Source organism: Oncorhynchus tshawytscha, linkage group LG23 (genome assembly GCF_018296145.1).
Source record: "Oncorhynchus tshawytscha isolate Ot180627B linkage group LG23, Otsh_v2.0, whole genome shotgun sequence".
Lineage (NCBI taxonomy): Eukaryota > Metazoa > Chordata > Actinopteri > Salmoniformes > Salmonidae > Oncorhynchus > Oncorhynchus tshawytscha.
In genome coordinates, this window is record NC_056451.1 from 12,293,078 (window position 1) to 12,311,628 (window position 18,551).

Here is an 18,551-nt window from a genome sequence, read left to right on the forward strand (position 1 = left end):
GAAATGGTCAGACAACTGAGTCAAAACATTGAGATCAATAACGTACTGTCTCTCTCTCATAGCAATTATTTAACAATGTACTGTATAGTCATTTAAAATAGAGCCCAACTCAGAACCACTGAGATTTGTATGTTGTAGCAGACTGAATAGTTTTTTTGTCATTTCATGAAAGGCTATGGGATATTACTGAATCAAACCAAGGCAATCAGGCAGGTTAAATAGGTTTTTAAATCATTTCAAAATGCAAAAAGATTATATTTGACAAATAAGATAGCAAAACAACAGACTTAACTATAGATGTGTACATCATTTACATTGTATTGGAATTTTGGTTTGTGTGTACCTACACAACAAGTGTACATGAAAGAAGAGTGGCATATTTAAGTAGCACTAATCCACAGGACTAGATACAGCCATAAAGTAACCTAGAGCATGGAAATGTCCATGACCTACATTTGACATTGTACAAGGTACTGTTCGCCATTACAGTTCATCATTGTTTCTTGAATGGCGAGTGAGATTACTCAGGCACATATTTTCAATACCCTGTGATCGATTAACATTCAGGAAAAATAAACAGTGTGAGGTTACATGAATGTTATACAGTTATATTATCATTGAAGCATTGTTGCTGATTGCAATATCTTACCAAATTATACAGTATAAAAAGAAAATGACTTGCTAAAAATAATCTTGAATTCTCTGTATTTGATGTGTGCGAACTATCTTACTTTGTTGTAAAAAAGAAAATGGAAATAGGATTTAAAGCTTAAAAGATTGTTTATAATATGACATGGAATTGGATACATTCTCATGTACAGATTAGAATGTCATCACCTGCTGGACACTGTCAAATTCTAATAACTAAATAATACTCCTGTCCCCAAAACAACATGAATTCTCGTAAACTAGAGGCTAGTCAAAAAGTGAGCCATGAAATGTTACTGTACAGTGAAACTGATTTATCTACCGTATTTGAATATAGCCTAGTACAATATTCTATACATCTATTATAACTATATAACTACAGTCATGTGTTTGCATATTATTATAGTTTCATAGAGCCTTAAGCAAATGGTGAGTATGCAGTCTCTGAATGGATCCTATGTGGATAAGCATAAATAGTTATCCTCAGGTCAGAGGGCAATTCTTGCTTGACCTGTATTGGCAAGTTGACACATGATATCCACACTTACTATACATCAGATCCACCAAGCACACCTGATATGAGTGAAATGAACCTTGACACTTTAAGAGCATTCCTTATACACATGAACATGTATAATGTTTCATATCATCATGTTCGATTTGTAGCACTGTAATTGTAATGTTGAATAAATACTGACACCATTTAAAAAAAATGACAACAGAGTTTAAATAAACCAGTTTCTAGACAACCACTGTTCATTATTTTCTTCTCCAAGATATTTAGGATGATATGTATAATTTCAGTATGTTAAGGGTGCACTGAGGATCTAGCTTTCTGAAGGCAGGCAGTGTCCCTGTGTCCCTGTAGAGCCTTCACCCTCAGGGAGTGACACAGTCAATGTGTCCCAAGTCCTCTCCCACATAACCTTAGATAAGCTTCATGGTGAACTTGCCAGCATCACCTCCACCCCCTCCTCCTCCTCCTCCTACCCCCATTGAGGTACGGGGCACATAGTCGATGGTGGCTGTGTGTTTGATTTGCCCCTTGCTCTGGCTCCAGAAGAACATGAAGACGAAGCAGATAGCCACTGAGCTGAGGAAGGACAGGAAGCCCATGGTGGTGGCGATGATCAGTGTCTTGGCATCAAACGGGTACTGGTTGGCCACCTGGGCAGAGGAGTTGGCAGTAGGGGCGTGTGAGGACTCTATCCAGCCTTCGTCAGTGAAAAAGGGCATGGTGCGGTTACGTGGGAAACCCTTCACATAGAGGCTGACGTACAGGCTGTCGTTACCAGCTGCGTTGCCCGCTGTGCACCGGTATGTGCCGCTGTCCTGAACCTGGGCATAGCGTACCTCTAGAGTCCCATTGGACAACACCCTGATGCGCCCCGTAGTGGAGAGCGGAATCCGCTGGGCTGACAACCAGGTAAAGGAGGGCATTGGGTCACCATCCGCCTTGCAGGAGAAGAGCACCGTAGTGCCCTCCTCCACCCTGACCTCCTGGGACCTGCGGTCTACAATTCGGGCCTGCCGGCAGGTGAACAGTCTCGGAAGCTCTTTCTCTGAGAAGTCCCGGAATTCCCGCTCTCGCACCATGTCCGGGGTGGAGCAGGTGGGTTGGCGACCGTCAAAGTTTAGGCGCTGTCGCCGGCGGACCACCCAGAGCAGTCGGCAGTCGCAGGCCAGGGGGTTCCCATCTAGCCGCAGGACCTGCAGATTCCCCACCGAGTGGAAGGCACTCTCCTCCAGCGTGCTGAGCTGGTTGGATGTCACGTTGAGCAGACGGAAGTAAGCCAGCCCCCTGAAGGCCCCTGGCTCGATGCGGAGCAGGTTGCCCCCAGCTAGGTGCAGTTCCTGCAGCCGCAACAAGTCCCCCAGCAGGTTACCTTGGATGGCTGTGATGGGGTTGTAGGACAGGTCCAGGTAGCCAAGGTAGACCAGGTGGCGCAGCACCTGGTATGGGACAGCACTGAGATTGCAGCTGCTGATGACCAGCGAGGTGAGGTTGAGGCCAATCAGGCTGTTGCTGGCCAGGGTGTCCAGCAAGGGCCAGTGGGAGATGACGAGGCTGCGCAGTCGATGCAGGTGGCGGAAGGCATTGTTGGGCAGCGCCGAAATAGTGAGGCGGAACATGCGCAGCCGAGTCAGGCTCTGGAGCTGGGACAGTGCCTCGGTGGGGATGGAGGTCAGGTTGCTGCGGTCCAGATTGAGCTCCTGCAGGTTCTGCAGGCCGGTAAAGGCCCGCTGGGAGATGAACACCAGGTCATTCTCCCCAGCCTCCAGCTGGTGCAGGCTCACCAATTCACGGAAGGTGTAGTCCAGAAAGACTAGGATCTCGTTCTCACTCAGGTCCAGGAAGCGCAGGCTGGGCAGTCCGGAGAAGACCCCCACAGAGATGATCTTGAGGCGGTTGCTCCTAATGCACAGGGTCTTGAGGTTCTGCAGGCCCTGGAAAGCCTCCACTTCAATCATGGCGATGACATTGTCACTAATGTCCAGATCCTCTAGCTGGGTCAATCCAAAGAACTGGCGACGACCCAGTGTCTTCAGCTTGTTACGAGATAAGTTAATGCGCTGGGTGCCACTAGCGAAGCCCTGAGACACAGAAGTCAGCTGTTTGTCAGAGCAGTTCACATCTAAAGTCTCAAGCCGACACACACACCTGGCAGGGCAAGGCCAGGGGAAGTCCCCTGCTGACACACCCAATAATCCACACTGGAGCAAGATGCTCCATGCCCCCCATCGGACAACAGACTCCACAAACATCTTGCCTCCTGCCTAAAAAGGGAAACAAAAAGGGCACAAGTTATGAACCGATAGCTAAAGAACAGTCATGCTTACTTGCAATGCCATAACAAATGAAAACAAAGGTATGAATATATTTTAGTATTTGTTAAGGAACTTACCGATTTACTATGAGGATGCAGGTTTTCATAACCAGTGGTGGTCAAGTTGGGATCAGACTTGAGTTAAGTCTTCTATAAGAGATGATGTTCTGTAAAAAACATGTCCTTGCAAATGGCCTAGAGAGACAAAAGAGACAGGAATGAATCTCCCCCCTTCCAAAAAAACATAAGCAATGATTCTTTGTAGCATTTGTAAATCGTGGATTGCAAATGCTTGATTTATGGACAAAGCATGAGTTTCCAACATTTTGAGATAAACCTAACAAAGTGGTGAATTTGAGTGTGGAATCAAGAGAATAAAAAATTTATAAAAAATTATTATTAACATCAGAGCATAATTAGGGTACTATTTAGAGCAGATTTCATAGTTACTATCGGCCTACATCTCTGTTTAATACTGATAGCATCTCTACTAATTGATTACCAAATAATAGATCCTTTACCACTTGTACTCTGCACCTTATATCCTCAGTCTAAGCTGCAGGCTAAAAGGTAGTGGTACGGTAATGAAACATACGCCCATGACTGTGCCCCCATCTTGATCTGCACAAAAAAAAATCCTCATTAGTGCATCCAGACCTATGCTTACTGATTCCAAAAACCCTGATGAAGGCCAGTTTGGATGGGAGCTGTGCCCCCTGGCCAGACATCTGGATTAGGCAGGCTATCTGGGGAAGGGCCAGTGACACGTGACATGTGACGGAAGATGTGCACACGTAAGCGATACAGGACCAAGTTGAGAAGGTCGAGTAGGGAATAGTCAAACATTCCCATGGAGGCATATCATACATACCCCAAGAAACAAAAAGATTTTGTCGTACTGTGCAGCCAAATCTTCAATTAATTAAGCAGGACAAGAAATTAGGGAACATTTTCCACTACACTGTACTAAAAGGGATAGTTCAAGATTTTTTTCCTTCTATTTACCCAGAGTCAGATGAACTCATGAACACAATGCTAGCAGCTACTGTAGACTTTCAGTCATTGCACTAACGCTAATAAGCAATAGCTCCAGAAACTACCTTTGACTTCCTTTAAACTGCACACAGACACATAGATTTTTTCATTTGACTCTGGGTAAGTAGAAAAAAAGGCTTAATTGACTAAATCTCTAACTATCCTTTTAAGTACAAATATATAAAATATAATATGACATACATTTCAGCAACATCTGTGATTCAACTACGGTACAAATCAGATTTTGGGAATGCTTTTATAAAGTTTTAATCCTGATGACGACTAAAGCACTAACTCTTACACCGACACAAATGCCAAAAACATTAGTCGTAACTGCGACTACATGTAGATCTACAGTAGACCTCAAACACCAAAGGGCAACATCGAAATCAACCACATTAAAAGCAGTGGTGTAAAGTACTTAAGTAAAAATACTTTAAAGTGCTACTTAAGTAGTTTTTGGGGGTATCTGTACTTTACTTTTTATATTTTTGACTACTTGTACTTTTGCTTCACTACATTCCTTAAGAAAATATGTACTTTTTACTCCATACATTTTCCCTGACACCCAAAAGTACTTGTTAAATAATAGTGAAGACATCAAAACTATGAAATAACACATATGGAATAATGTAGTAAGCAAAAGAAGTGTTGAACAAATCAAGATCTATTTTATATTTGAGATAATGCAAAGTAGCCACCCTATGCCTTGACAGCTTTGCACACTCTTGGCATTCTCTTAACCAGCGTCATGAGGTAGCCACCTGGAATGCATTTAATTTAACAAGTGTGCCTGGTTAAAAGGTAATTTGTGGAATTTCTTTCCTTTTTAATGCGTTTGAGCCAATTAGTTATTTTGTGACAAGGTAGGGGTAGTATACAGAAGATAGCCCTATTTGGTAAAAGACCAAGTCCATATTATGGCAAGAACAGCTCAAATAGGCAAAGAGAAACGACAGTCCATCATTACTTGAGGACATGGTCAGTCAATGCAGAACATTTATTCAAGTGCAGTTGCAAAAACCATCAAGCGCTATGATAAACTGGCTCTCATAAGGACCGCCACAGGAAAGGAAAACCCAGAGTTACCTCTCCTGCAGAGGATAAGATCATTAAAGTTACCAGCCTCAGAAATTGAAGCCCAAATAAATGCTTCAGAGTTCAAGTAACAAACAAATCCAAACATCAACTGTTCAAAGGAGACTGCGTGAATCAGACCTTCATGGCTGAATTGCTGCAAAGAATCCACTACTAAAAAGGACACCAATAATAAGAAGAGACTTGCTTGGGCCAAGAAACACGAGTAAAATGGACATTAGACTGGTGGAAATCTGTCCTTTGGTCGGAGTCCAAATTTGAGATTTTTGGCTCCAACCACTAATTGAGTACTAATTGATTACCAAATAATACATCCTTTACCACTTTTACTCTGCACCTTATATCCTCAGTCTAAGTTTCAGGCTAAAAGGGATTGGTACGGTAATGAAACATACGCCCATGACTGTGCCCCATCTTGATCTAAACAAAAAAATCTGCTGTGTCTTTGTGTGACAAAGAGTAGGTGAATGGATGATCTCTGCATGTGTGGTTCCCACCATGAAATGAAGCATGGAGGAGGTGTGATGGTGGTGACATTGTCTGTGATTTATTTAGATTAAGGCACACTTAACCAGCATGGCTACCACAGCATTCTGCAGTGATACGCCATCCCATCTGGTTTGCTCTTAGTGGGACTATCATTTGTTTTTCAACAGGACAATGACCCAACACACCTTCAGGCTGTGTAAGGGCTATTTGACCAAGAAGGCGAGTGATTGAGCAGTGCATCAGATGACCTGGCCTCCACAATCATCCAACCTCAATCCCAATTGAGATGGTTTGAGATGAGTTGGACTGCAGAATGAAGGAAAAGCAGGCAACAAGTGCTCAGCATTTGTGGGAACTCCTTCAAGACTGTTGGAAAAGCATTCCATGTGAAGCTGGTTGAGAGACTGCCAAGAGTGTGCAAAGCTGTCATCAAGGCAAAGGGTGTCTATTTTGAAGACTCTAAAATACATCATATATTTTTATTTGTTTTTGGTTACTACATGATTCCATATGTGTTATTTCATAGTGTTGATGTCTTCACTATTATTCTACAATGTAGCAAATAGTACAAATAAAGAAAAACCCTTGAATGAGTAGGTGTGTCCAGACTTTTGACTGGTACTGTATGTCCATGCATACACCATGAAGTTAGATTGCAGTCAATGGTCATGACCTAGGGGTCACAAAGAGACCTGACCCCATCTGTCAAATTAGACCGTATCAGGAACCTAGATTCCACAGTCACACGGTATCATATTCCTCTTTATTTATGCTAAGTACATTCTAACAGGTAAAAATAGTATTCAATTTCAACTATTGTTCCGATTGAAATAGTTGTTGTTGAGGAAGCTGCTGAATGAAGTCTGTCCAGGGTGGTAAGGGTATTGGGTTTGTTTTGTTGCCTGATTGGCCGATATGATGCAGCTGTAAACCTTTTGCATAACACAAAAACCCAGCCGTCCAAACCTGTGCAGCGGCCAGCTCTTATCTAACAGACAACCACAACGCCAAATGCAAACAATATCAAAGCCAACCTGATGTAACATCCACTCAGACAATCCCATGGGAGATCCAGAAACCATGTTTGGTGTTTGGGTTGGTCCCCACTGTTCCTTAATTCTTTCAAACATTTGGACTTTCCCACTCAGCTCTCCCCCATCATCACACAAAACTCATCAAGTCCGCTCAGCTGTCATCGTGTTACATCAAACTGTGGACAGATGTCAGAACATTCTGAGTGTCAAAACAGTGACCTTGCAGTGCGTGCCTAGCTACAGAATCCCCATTACTGACGCCATTACTGTGGCTCAAGAGCCTCCTTCTCATTTTGACATGACCCGCAGCAGAAACAGAGCAAAACAACAACCCCAAACTAAGTTTAATCTGTTTTTTATGTGATTCATTGTTTTTAAGGGACATCTGCTCTGCAGCCTGCCTAGTATTTCCCAGAGCCTTTGGTCTTTCCTACCTCAAGACATATTTTTCCCAATCAGTACTGGCAGGAACACTTAGAGATTATAGGCAAAAAGACCCAATTGAACCGGTGCATGATGTCTAGCTAGGGGCCGCTTTGGATGGGCCACGAGAACGGTCTTATCTTCATTCATTGTATTGAAGTCTGTCCTCAAAACAGACACCCTGGCAGACTTTTCCTCCCCTCGCCACATTGGTCACTCTCTATATCGCCATGGGGTTAGAAAGAGAATGCACAATGTAAGCCAGGCTACACTTTGACACTTGCCTAAGTGCTATTCTTAGACCAATTAAGATGGCTGAAATGAAACAACAGCACGGACCTGGGGGCCCAGGTGTGTGTTACACTCTGTTGAAAGTGTCTCTGTGTGTATATCTGTATGTTTTTATATGCTAGAAAGACATTGTTTATTGCTCCTGGCACCTGCCACAGTGTACCAGCCCCTGTGATATGCACCAGAGTTCTACAAGCGTGTATTAAAAGGTTTGTGAGCAGAACAGCTGCTAGGCTGAGGGGGAGAGAATAGCAGTGCTCTTCAGAATGCCAGATTCTTTTTCCATTGGGTCTGCCAGGAAAAGGAGAAAGGGCTCGTAAACAACCTCAAGTCAAGCGAGCCATTTCTGATTCAATCACTTGAAAACATTTTGTAAAGACAAAGTATATCTCAATAATATTGCATGTAGGGAAGCCATAAAGAAGAGTATGTTTGTCTGACTGTAAGCTTGCAACTGTGACAAATATGATTATATTAACTGTGTGACACTGTGCCCACATTTGCAATTGCATTTGTTTCATATGGATTAAATGTGTTTTATACAAATGCTTTTTGTGTGTATTTGCAACTTAAATGTTTGTGGGTTTGGGGGAGTTTTTGGTCTTTGTATGGTGGAATGTGTGTTTATGCGTCGGTATGCTTAGGGTTAAGCGTTATGCATTTTGTGTGTGTGTGTGTGCTCTGAATATTTTTGTATTTACACTCTCACTCTGTCTCACAGGCAGAGGCAGAAGTGGGTCACTGTGACAGCCCACTTAAATAAATTTGGTTCCAGAGACACTGTTCTGTTGTGTTGCAGGGTGCACTATATTATAATTCTTTATCAAGGCAGTCAGTTAAGTCACTGCTCGCACAAAGTGCACTATCTGAAAAATTAATAATAGCACAAATAAATTAGAAAAGTTAATTGGTTTCAGTGTAGCACAGATTTGACATGCCAAATGAGGTCGTTTTAGTTAATAGCATGGACTGATTGAATCCATTGAGGTACAATGAGAGAAAGAACAATGTCTGACAGGAGGAGATGGATGGTAAACAAGGATTCCAGCAAGCACGCTTCATCAAAAGGTGCTGGATTCTTCTGAAGGTGGACTTCAGCAGTCAGGAAATGTTCTGCCTATGGGGAACATACCAAGAATAAATAACAGCGGCCAATTATACCATTTGTGGATTACATTGGGCCTCTGTTACAAGGTCTCCTTTAGGCTACACATTCATTAGAAAGTCCTTCCATTTTCAGCATACCCTCTCTGCTTTCACTATTCCAAAACAGCTTTGAGAGGACAAAGATATCAACCTCTTGAAAGAGAGCCACAACAGTTTGTTACGGGTTGTGTTTTTCACAGAAAAGCAACTACACTACATAATCCTCCACACACACACACACACACCACTGGACAGGTGGAGCTTTTTCCCTTTGGCACACTTACCGGGCTGCTTGCTAATCTGATCAGAGCCATCCACAATCCTAACTTGATTCCAATAAAGGTAACCTGCTATGGTGGTGCTAAAGCTATACTGTGGGTCAAATCATGTGGAATGGTAATAAAACTCACATACTGTACTCTCTGGGTACAGCACATACTGGGGTTGTTCTCTCATCCAATAAATGTGATAACCGCGGTTGAGTCTAAAAGAATACATCATCAAATAAAGGCTCCAGAGACACAGAGTCCATTTCCTTGTGACCTCAGAGTAAGTATGCAGGTTTTTGTTTCAAACATGCTTAATTTTGCTCAAATAGATTGGTTGGCAAGTTAACAATGAAGATTTATTATAATGCTGTGATGTTGTGTTTACATCATTGATTATTTTAAGTCCTCTGATATGCAGAAACACTACGGAATTTAGTTGAACATAATCAAATTTAAAGGTGGAATGAAAACATGCGTAAACATTAGTCCTAGTCCTTTAGCACCTCTCTCATAACCACTGCAATGATGAAAGTAAGTAATTTGCTGGTTTGACATGAGCCCAAGTGTATTGCCATTTAAATATTCATATTGTGACTTTAATTATGTATGCATAACAACAATCGTTCCAAATGGGTATTGTTTGAGGCTAATGATATGGCATTAAAAAAAAGAGAACGACAGAAACAATCCTTTGAAACGGTCAACCCAGGACAGAGTTGGTGTGAACAGAATACATTATCCTCCATAAACAGAGGGGGATACATTAAAAAAAATATGATTTGCCTCATGTAAGTTTAAGAAATATTGCCTAGTATCTTGTCATTCTGTGACCAAAAACCCACATATCTTTAAGATATTTAAAAACAAAAATTATGAAAGTTCACAGAAGTAACAAGTAAAAGGTAGACCAACCAGTTAGTTCATGTTTTTACTGATAACAAGTTGGTTCATTATTTATTAAGTGATTAAATGAAGTGATTATTCTGTTACCAAATCGGTGAAAAAAGAATAACCAAAATATCTGTAACTGGCTGACTGCAACTGAATGCCTACAATGGGAATTCATAGTAGTCAGAAACCACAGTTGGGTCACCTGATCCTGTCCTCCCTTCCACTGGCATACTGTTATGTTCAGCTCATAACTGTTTTGTTTCTGTCACGTGGTGGTTAAAGCAAGAGTTTGAAAACAGTCTGGATAACCCACGTCTTACTGACACCCACCCACTGAGCACTGATCTACACCAGACATCCATGGATGTTTGAAAGTAGTTGAAATTTGGTCAGCCCAAATCTGAACCAATCATAGACGTCTGTTTCACAAGTTTGGACAGCACAGTACAGTACAGCCCATCACAGTATAGTACAGTACAGAAAAGTAGGTCAGTGCAATACAGTAATGTACCGTAGAGTTCAGTACAGTAGAGCACACTAGAGTAGAGTACAATATAATTTACTCTAATGTACTGTACTGAAATGTACTGAACATAAAAATAAGATAGCAGTTTATTAAAACTTCTTCAGGATAGGTGGGTCCCCCACAGGACGGTTGAGCTAACGTAGGCTAATGCGATTAGCATGAGATTGTAAGTAACAAGAACATTTCACAGGACATAGACATATCTGATATTGGCAGAAAGCTTAAATTCTTGTTAATCTAAATGCACTCTCCAATTTACAGTATCTATTACAGTGAAAGAACACCATGTTTGTGGAGAGTGCACAGTTAGGAACTTTAAAAGTTATTAACACACCTATTAGACACATTTGGGCAGCCTTGATACAACATTTTGAACAGAAACGCAATAGTTCATTGGATCAGTCTTTCTTTTATCAGCTCTAATGTGTTATATTCTCTTACATTCCTTTCACATTTCCAAACTTCAAAGTGTTTCATTTCAAATGGTATCAAGAATATGCATATCCTTGCTTCAATGCTTGAGCTACAGGCAGTTAGATTTGGGTATGTCATTTTAGGCAAAAATTGAAGGGTGTGATCCTTAAGAGGTGAACAGTGCAGCTCAAGAAGAGTTAAGAAAATATTTACCAAATAAACTAAAGTAAAAAAATATATCAAAAGTAACACAATAAAATAGCAATAATGAGGCTATATAAAGGGGGTAATGTACGGGGGTACAGGTAGGTCGAGGTAGGAGTGAAGTGACTATGCATAGATAATAAACAGCGAGTAGGAGCAGTGTACAAAACAAATGGGGGGGGGGTCAATGTAAATAGTCCAGTGGCCATTTGATTAATTGTTCAGCTGTCTTATGGCTTGGGGCTAGAAGCTGTTAAGGAGCCTTTTGGTCCTAGACTTGGCGCTCCGGTACAGCTTGCTGTGCGGTGGCAGAGAAAATAGTCTATGACAATTTTTTGGGGCGTTCCTCTGACACCGCCTATTATATAGGTCCTGGATGGCAGGAAGCTTGGCCCCCGTGATGTAATGGGCCGTACGCACTACCCTCTGTAGTGTCTTACGGTCAGATGCCTAGCAGTTGCCATACCAGACGGTGATGCAACGTGTCAGGATGCTCTTGATGGTGTAGCTGTTTGGACCATGATAGTTCGTTGGTGATGTGGACACCAAGGAACTTGAAACTCTCGAACCCGCTCCACTACAGCCTCATCGATGTTAATGGGGGCTTGTTCAGCCTGCATTTTCCTGTAGTCCTCGATCAGCTCCTTTGTCTTGCTCACATTGAGGGAGAGGTTGTTGTCCTGGCACCACACTACAAGGTCTCTGACCTCCTCCCTATAGGCTGTCTCATCGTTGTCGGTGATCAGGCCTACCACTGTTGTGACATCAGCAAATTTAATGATGGTGTTGGAGTCGTGCTTGGCCACGCAGTCGTGGGTGAACAGAGAGTACAGGAGGGGACTAAGTACACACCCCTGAGGGGCCCCAGTGTTGAGGATCAGCGTGGCAGACGTGTTGTTGCCTACCTTTACCACCTGGGGGCAGCCCGTCAGGAAGTCCAGGATCCAGTTGCAGAAGGAGGTTTTTAGTCCCAGGGTCCTTAGCTTAGTGATGAGCTTCGTGGGCACTATGGTGTTGAACGCTGAGCTGTAGTCAATGAACGGCATGCTTGGCAGCGGAGCTCATTCAAATAATAGCCAGTGTGCGCATATGACAAATAAAAATTTGATTTGAAATAAAAAAAGTTCCCAGAAATGTTTCATACGCACAAAATCTTATTTCTCTGAAAATAAAATTTTGTGCACAAATTTGTTTACATCCCTGTTAGTGAGAGTTTCTCCTTTGCCAACATAATCCATCCACCTGACCGGTGTGGCAAATCAAGAAGCTAATTAAACAGCATTGTCCACAGCACAGGTGCACATTGCGCTGGGGACAATAAAAGGCCACTTTAAAATGTGCGGTTTTTGTCACACAACCTGAGACATCTGTGACATTGTGTTTTGAGGGAGCGTGCAATTGGCATGCCGACTGCAGGAATGTCCACCAAAGCTGTTGCCAAAGAACTGAATGTTCATTTCTCTACCAAAAGCCACCTACAACATCATTTTTGAGAATTTGGAAGTACGTCCAACCAGCCTGACAACCGTTGACCACGTGTATGACGTTGTGTGATACACACAACGTCATGTGCTGATGTCAACGTTGTCAATAGAGTGCCCCATGATGGCGGTGGGGTTATGGTATGGGCAGGCAAAAGCTACGGACAATGAAAATGATTGCATTTCAAGCCTCAGGCCAATTGTCATGCCAGTCATCCGCAGCCATCACCTCATGTTTCAGCATGATAATGCACTGTCCCATGTCGCAAGTATCTGTACACAATTCCTGGAAGCTGAAAATGTCCCAGTTCTTCCATGGCCTGCATACTCAGCAGACATGTCACCCATTGTGCATGTTTGGGATGCTCTGGGTCGGCATTTACAACAGCGTGTTCCAGTTTCCACCAATAGCCAGCAACTTCGCACAGCCATTGAAGAGGAGTGGAACAACAGGCCACAATCAACAACCTGATCAACTCTATGTGAAGGAGATGTTGCGCTGCATGAGGCAAATGGTGCTCACACCAGATACTAACTGGTTTTCTGATCCACACCCCTATCTTTTTTTAAGGTAGCTGTGACCAACAGATGCATATCTGTATTCCCAGTCATGTGAAATCCATAGGTTAGGGCCTAATGAATTTATTTTAATTGACTGATTTCCTTAAATTCTTTGAAATTGTTGCATGTTGTGTTTATATTTTTCTTTAGTATATATTTCATCTCCGATGTTTATTGAAAACAAATACATTTGCAGAATGAGAACTTGTCCTTCAAATACATCGTTACAGATGTTGGTTAGCTAGCTAGCACATTTTTGCCATATTAGCATTGACATGAAATCAGTCAAAACACCTCAAAACAAGACATGGTATCAAGAACAACATAAAACTAGCTGAAACAACTCCCCTCATGGCAGTTTCTTATCATTATTGCTAGCTAGCTGGCCATCCAGAATCACAACAACACACTGCCTTCTGCCCCATTAAAGTGTTTGCATTGTTTTTGTGACATCTGCTAACCAGTCTATAGTTACAGATCAGGGACCCATGATGTCATTCTGTTACCATTATTCTGTTACCACTTCACTATAGTTCAATAACCAAAATATATATTTTTTTTTTTCAAACTCAAGGTGCCATACACTACATGACCAAAAGTACGTGGACACCTGCCCGTCGAACATCTCTTTCCAAAATCATGGGCATTAATATGGAGTTGGTCCCCCTCTTCTGGGAAGGCTTTCCATTAGATCCTTCAGGGACATGCTTCCATTCAGCCACAACAGCATTAAGGTCGGGAACTGATGTTGGCCGACTAGGCCTGGATCACAATCGGTGTTCTAATTCATCCCAAAGGTGTTCGACGGGGTTGATGTCACGGCTCTGTGCAGGCTAGTCAAGTTCTTCAAAACCGATCTAGACAAACCATTTCTGTACAGACCCCGCTTTGTGCACAGGGGCATTGTCATGCTGAAACAGGAAAGGGCCTTCCCCAAACTGTTGCCACAAAGTTGGAAGCACAGAAGCATCTAAAATGTAATTGTATGCTGTAGCGTTAAGATTTCCCTTCACTAGAACTAAGGGGCCTAATCCGAAACATGTAAAACAGCCCCAGACCATTATTCCTCCTCCACCAAACTTTACAGTTGGAACTATGCATTGGGGCAGGTAGCATTCTCCTGGCATCCGCCAAACCCAAATACATCTGTCGGACTGGCAGATGGTGAAGCGTGAATCATCACTCCAGAGAACACGTTTCCACTGCTCCACAGTCCAATGGTGGCGAGCTTTACACCACTCCAGGCAACGCTTGGCATTGCGCATGGTGATCTTAAGCTTGTGTGCAGCTGCTTGCCCATAGAAACCCATTTCATGAAGCTTCCGGCAAACAGTTATTGTGCTAACGTTGCTTTCAGGGGCAGTTTGGAACTCGGTAGTGGGTTTCAACTGAGGACAGGCGATTTTTACTCGATATGCGCCTCAGCACTTGGCGGTCCCATTCTTAGAGCTTGTGTGGCCTACCACTTTGCACCTGAACCATTGTTGCTCCTAGACATTTCTACTTCCCAAAACAAGCACTTACAGTTGACTGGGGTAGCTCTAGCAGGGCAGAAATTTGACCAACTGCCACGTTGAAAGTCACTGAGCTCTTCAGTAAGGCCATTCTACTGCCAATGTTTGTCTATGGAGATTGCATGGCTGTATGCTCGATGTTATACACCTATAAGCAACGGGTGTGGCTGAAATAGCCAAATCCAACTAATTTTAAGGGGTGTCTACATACTTCTGTATATACAGCATATCATAGCTGACACCCCATTATTTCTGCAGACATCTTTGAATCTTAATTCAGTCATTTTTGGACAACGTGGTAACATAAAACACTGATGGAGATTTCACTGTCATTCTGTTACCAAACTTTACATCTGAACTGTTCTTTGAATAAATGTATTTTTTTTAATGTTCTGTGGAAATAAAAAGTAGTCCTTGTGCATAGACTTGTATGGTTTGTTTAATTTTGAAATCAATGTTTTTTGTTTGGCATACTATTAAAGTGTCGTCTCAACACCATTATTTTACTGTGGAATTGCCTTGATGTTAATCCCCTGGACTATAAGAGTCAAATTGGAGCAGAATGGATGAAAGTGTGTAGGGATCTGTGGCGCATTCTTTCGGGTTCAAAGGGCAAGGCCATGCGGGTAGAGGGGTCACACTCCCACTTTAAAAATGGGCATATCTTTTTTTATAATTGGGGCCACATCTTATAGGTGCTATTTGCAGAAATCGTTCTGCCATTTCCTGGTTGCTAAAATTCAAATAATTTTAGTTTACGTGACAAAACAAGCAATGGATAGAGAATTATTATACCATCTAAACCTCTGTGAAATATATTTTCAGTAACCAAAAATATTGTGTTTTCAGCTCTTTGAAGCTGATATACAAAACTGAAAGTAAAAGATGCAAAAACTAAACTTAATGACTTAATAACTAAACTTAATGACTTAATAACCCACATAGAACATATCTACCGCTTCTTAGACTTCCTTTCAATGAGAATGATAGACCTATAACCCACATTTCTATGTGAATTTGGTCAGGTCGCCCAAAATGTTATGTATTGCATCTTTAACAATTATATTTATAAATATATATGTATTTTTTAGTGCCGTACTAGTTAGTGCAATACTAACAACTAATTGTTCAAATATATCTTTAATGCAAAATAATGATTAGTGCTTGATGGAGTCACAGCTGCCCAGCAACGAAATAATGCATCTTAATTGTATGCATTTAATGACTCCCATATTGCTCCATGACACGTCTTAAAAGATATGGCCGTTTTTATAGTGGGAGTGTGACTTCGTTACCGCGTGACCTTGCCCCAATCATTTTAGCTAAGCTTACTATTAATAAGGGCTGCAGCTGAGCAACCCGTCAAAATATATTCCCATTCCTAGATTGTTGGGACTGTATAAGCAGCCCTGCCTCACAGAACTTTGAAATGAAGAACAAGTACATTCGGAATATTGGCTTTACACTTCGGTAACGATGACCAAGCAAAACAAAGAAGGCACTGATGAAAAATACTTTCTTGCTTGACCCAGATCAGGTCTCGTTAATAATTAAAAGTCAGGATAAATCAGTCCCCTAACAAGGAGACTGAAATACTTCCTGTGCATAAAGCACCTCCTGATTAAAGTGCCTATTTGGCCAGTCACCAAAACGTACTCTTTGGCACTCAGCTTTGCCAGTCGCACTTCATTGTTGTGATATTCGCCTTCTGGGGGGAAAAAAAGAAGAAAAAAAATCTACAGGCTGGATAACATTATTGTATCTTTCTCTCTCCCTTGATGAATTATAATTGAAATGTTAATTTTAGTTTATCAGGCTACAGATGAAAATCAATTATGAAATTGAAAATATATCATAAACGTCTAGTTATCTAATTATACATTTTAATGGATATTCATATGATTGGCTCATCCAACTTATTCTAAATGATAAGAACATATACCATGCTCAATCAGGATTGCTTTAAATGTTTTTTTTAAATGGTCACCACCGGAAAAACTTAGCATCACGCATACACTTACATCTGAAGATAAATCAAGTAGTCTAGCCTTTGCTTCTTTGACAATATAGCGTAGCCAACCCAGGTACTGTATTTTTGTATATTTATTTACATTCTGTGTTTTTGTTCCTTCCATATTAGGTTGTGGACCTGTTCAAATGTTGTGTCAAAGGAACAAAATGGAAATGACAGTCACCATTTTGGCACTTATTGTGGGATTAAAGTCGAAAGCCATGTCAAGAACTCTTTGATCAGGTCTCTGTCCAGAAGCCCACGTTGACCATAAAACTATTACATGGGGTCTGAATTAGGCTGACCCATAAATCAATCGACGTCAAAGGGCGACAACACAAGTTTGCTCCTGGACGACTGTCTTGCTTGAGTTTCCAGAAACAAACAAGTATGATGTAATTCACAATAACGTTGTGTAACGTCAATGTAACGTTACAAAATATTGTTGCCCACAGGTGCTTAGTTTATATTATTGACAAGTAGCCTACAATGCAGATTGGTAAATCAGTAGCCTAGTTTATGAACTATGTCTCATATAAAAACACAATTGCAAAATCAATTAGGGTTATGGTTACACAATTTAAAATGTACACTGAAAATTGTATACAATGAACGAAAACTCACCAGCTAATGACTTCAATGAAACGTTGATAGTACAACATTTCCATATTTTACCCACAACTCCAAACGTTCGGGTTCCTTCTCGCCTAAGCTTTTCGTTCGGTTGCTGGTTGATTTATCATGTTTTACAATACTTTAAAACATATGCCTTGAGACCTCACACAATTTAATTCGTCCTCCTTCATTAATTTCTTCTGATTACTGCACCACCCTCGGGGAGTAGCAGGATAATTACGCTACGGAAAATAATTTAGGTCGACTACTTTATTCTCTTCTGACGCTATTGAAAGCCCGCCTTCTTGCCCCTGCTCGTGCTCTTCTGCGTGGTAGTGATGCTCTTGCTCAAGTCGCAATCGCATCCCACAGAAAAATATCACAATTACCTCAAGCGAACTGGAGGAAAGTAGCCTATAGGTGTGAATCAACGAACCAGTCAACGACATGAATGAAACACTTGTCCATGAGGACAGAGAGCAACGGCCAAGTGTGCAACAACGGGTTCATAGTAGGCTACCATTGATGCGCGAATATGGTGGCGAAATCCCTGAGCTCTCAGCATTCTGACAGGATTTGTGATTTTATCCACTAGACTGATTGAATTCTGGAAATGATCCAGGACAGTACATTACTATCGCGCTAGGTAGGCCAATATTTGGGAATGATGGGCAAATGTGCACTCTGGTCAGCCACATTTTTTGACTTAGGCAAGACACCAGCTGGTTAGAAAAAAAAGAAATATATAGAAATAAAAAACTATAGGGCAATCACAGACTAAATTCATCCCCTTCAGTGTTAGGTTGGAGAGTCCATGCCTCAAAAGTGTTCATACAAATGCATGCAATCATTCGTGGATTTGCCCCAATAATCCTCACAAAACACAATTTGATATTTTAATTGGTACAAAAGCATGTTGGTATGGTTGATTCTAACCTGACATTAAGCATTCCCTTTAGGTTATACAAGAGATTTGTGTTCAAGAAGAATTATGTCTAGCACCTTATCAAGTGTGGCCAACCTGACAATGCCCTGTGAACTCCCCATCAGTGGGATTCAGGCAAACTACTATG

At 41.6% G+C, this 18,551-nt stretch overlaps 1 protein-coding gene across 1 annotated transcript; it reads right to left on the reverse strand.

The window, feature by feature from the left end:
* Positions 1-210: 210 nt before the first annotated feature.
* On the reverse strand, positions 211-17,977 carry lingo4b (leucine rich repeat and Ig domain containing 4b). Its single transcript, XM_024385837.2, has 3 exons — positions 17,488-17,977; positions 3,555-3,671; positions 211-3,426 (listed from the first exon to the last, which is right to left on the reverse strand). Exon 3 carries the CDS (start codon positions 3,412-3,414, stop codon positions 1,576-1,578), a length of 1,839 nt encoding a protein of 612 aa, XP_024241605.1. The 5' UTR covers positions 3,415-3,426; positions 3,555-3,671; positions 17,488-17,977; the 3' UTR covers positions 211-1,575.
* Between the last annotated feature and the right edge of the window lie 574 nt (positions 17,978-18,551).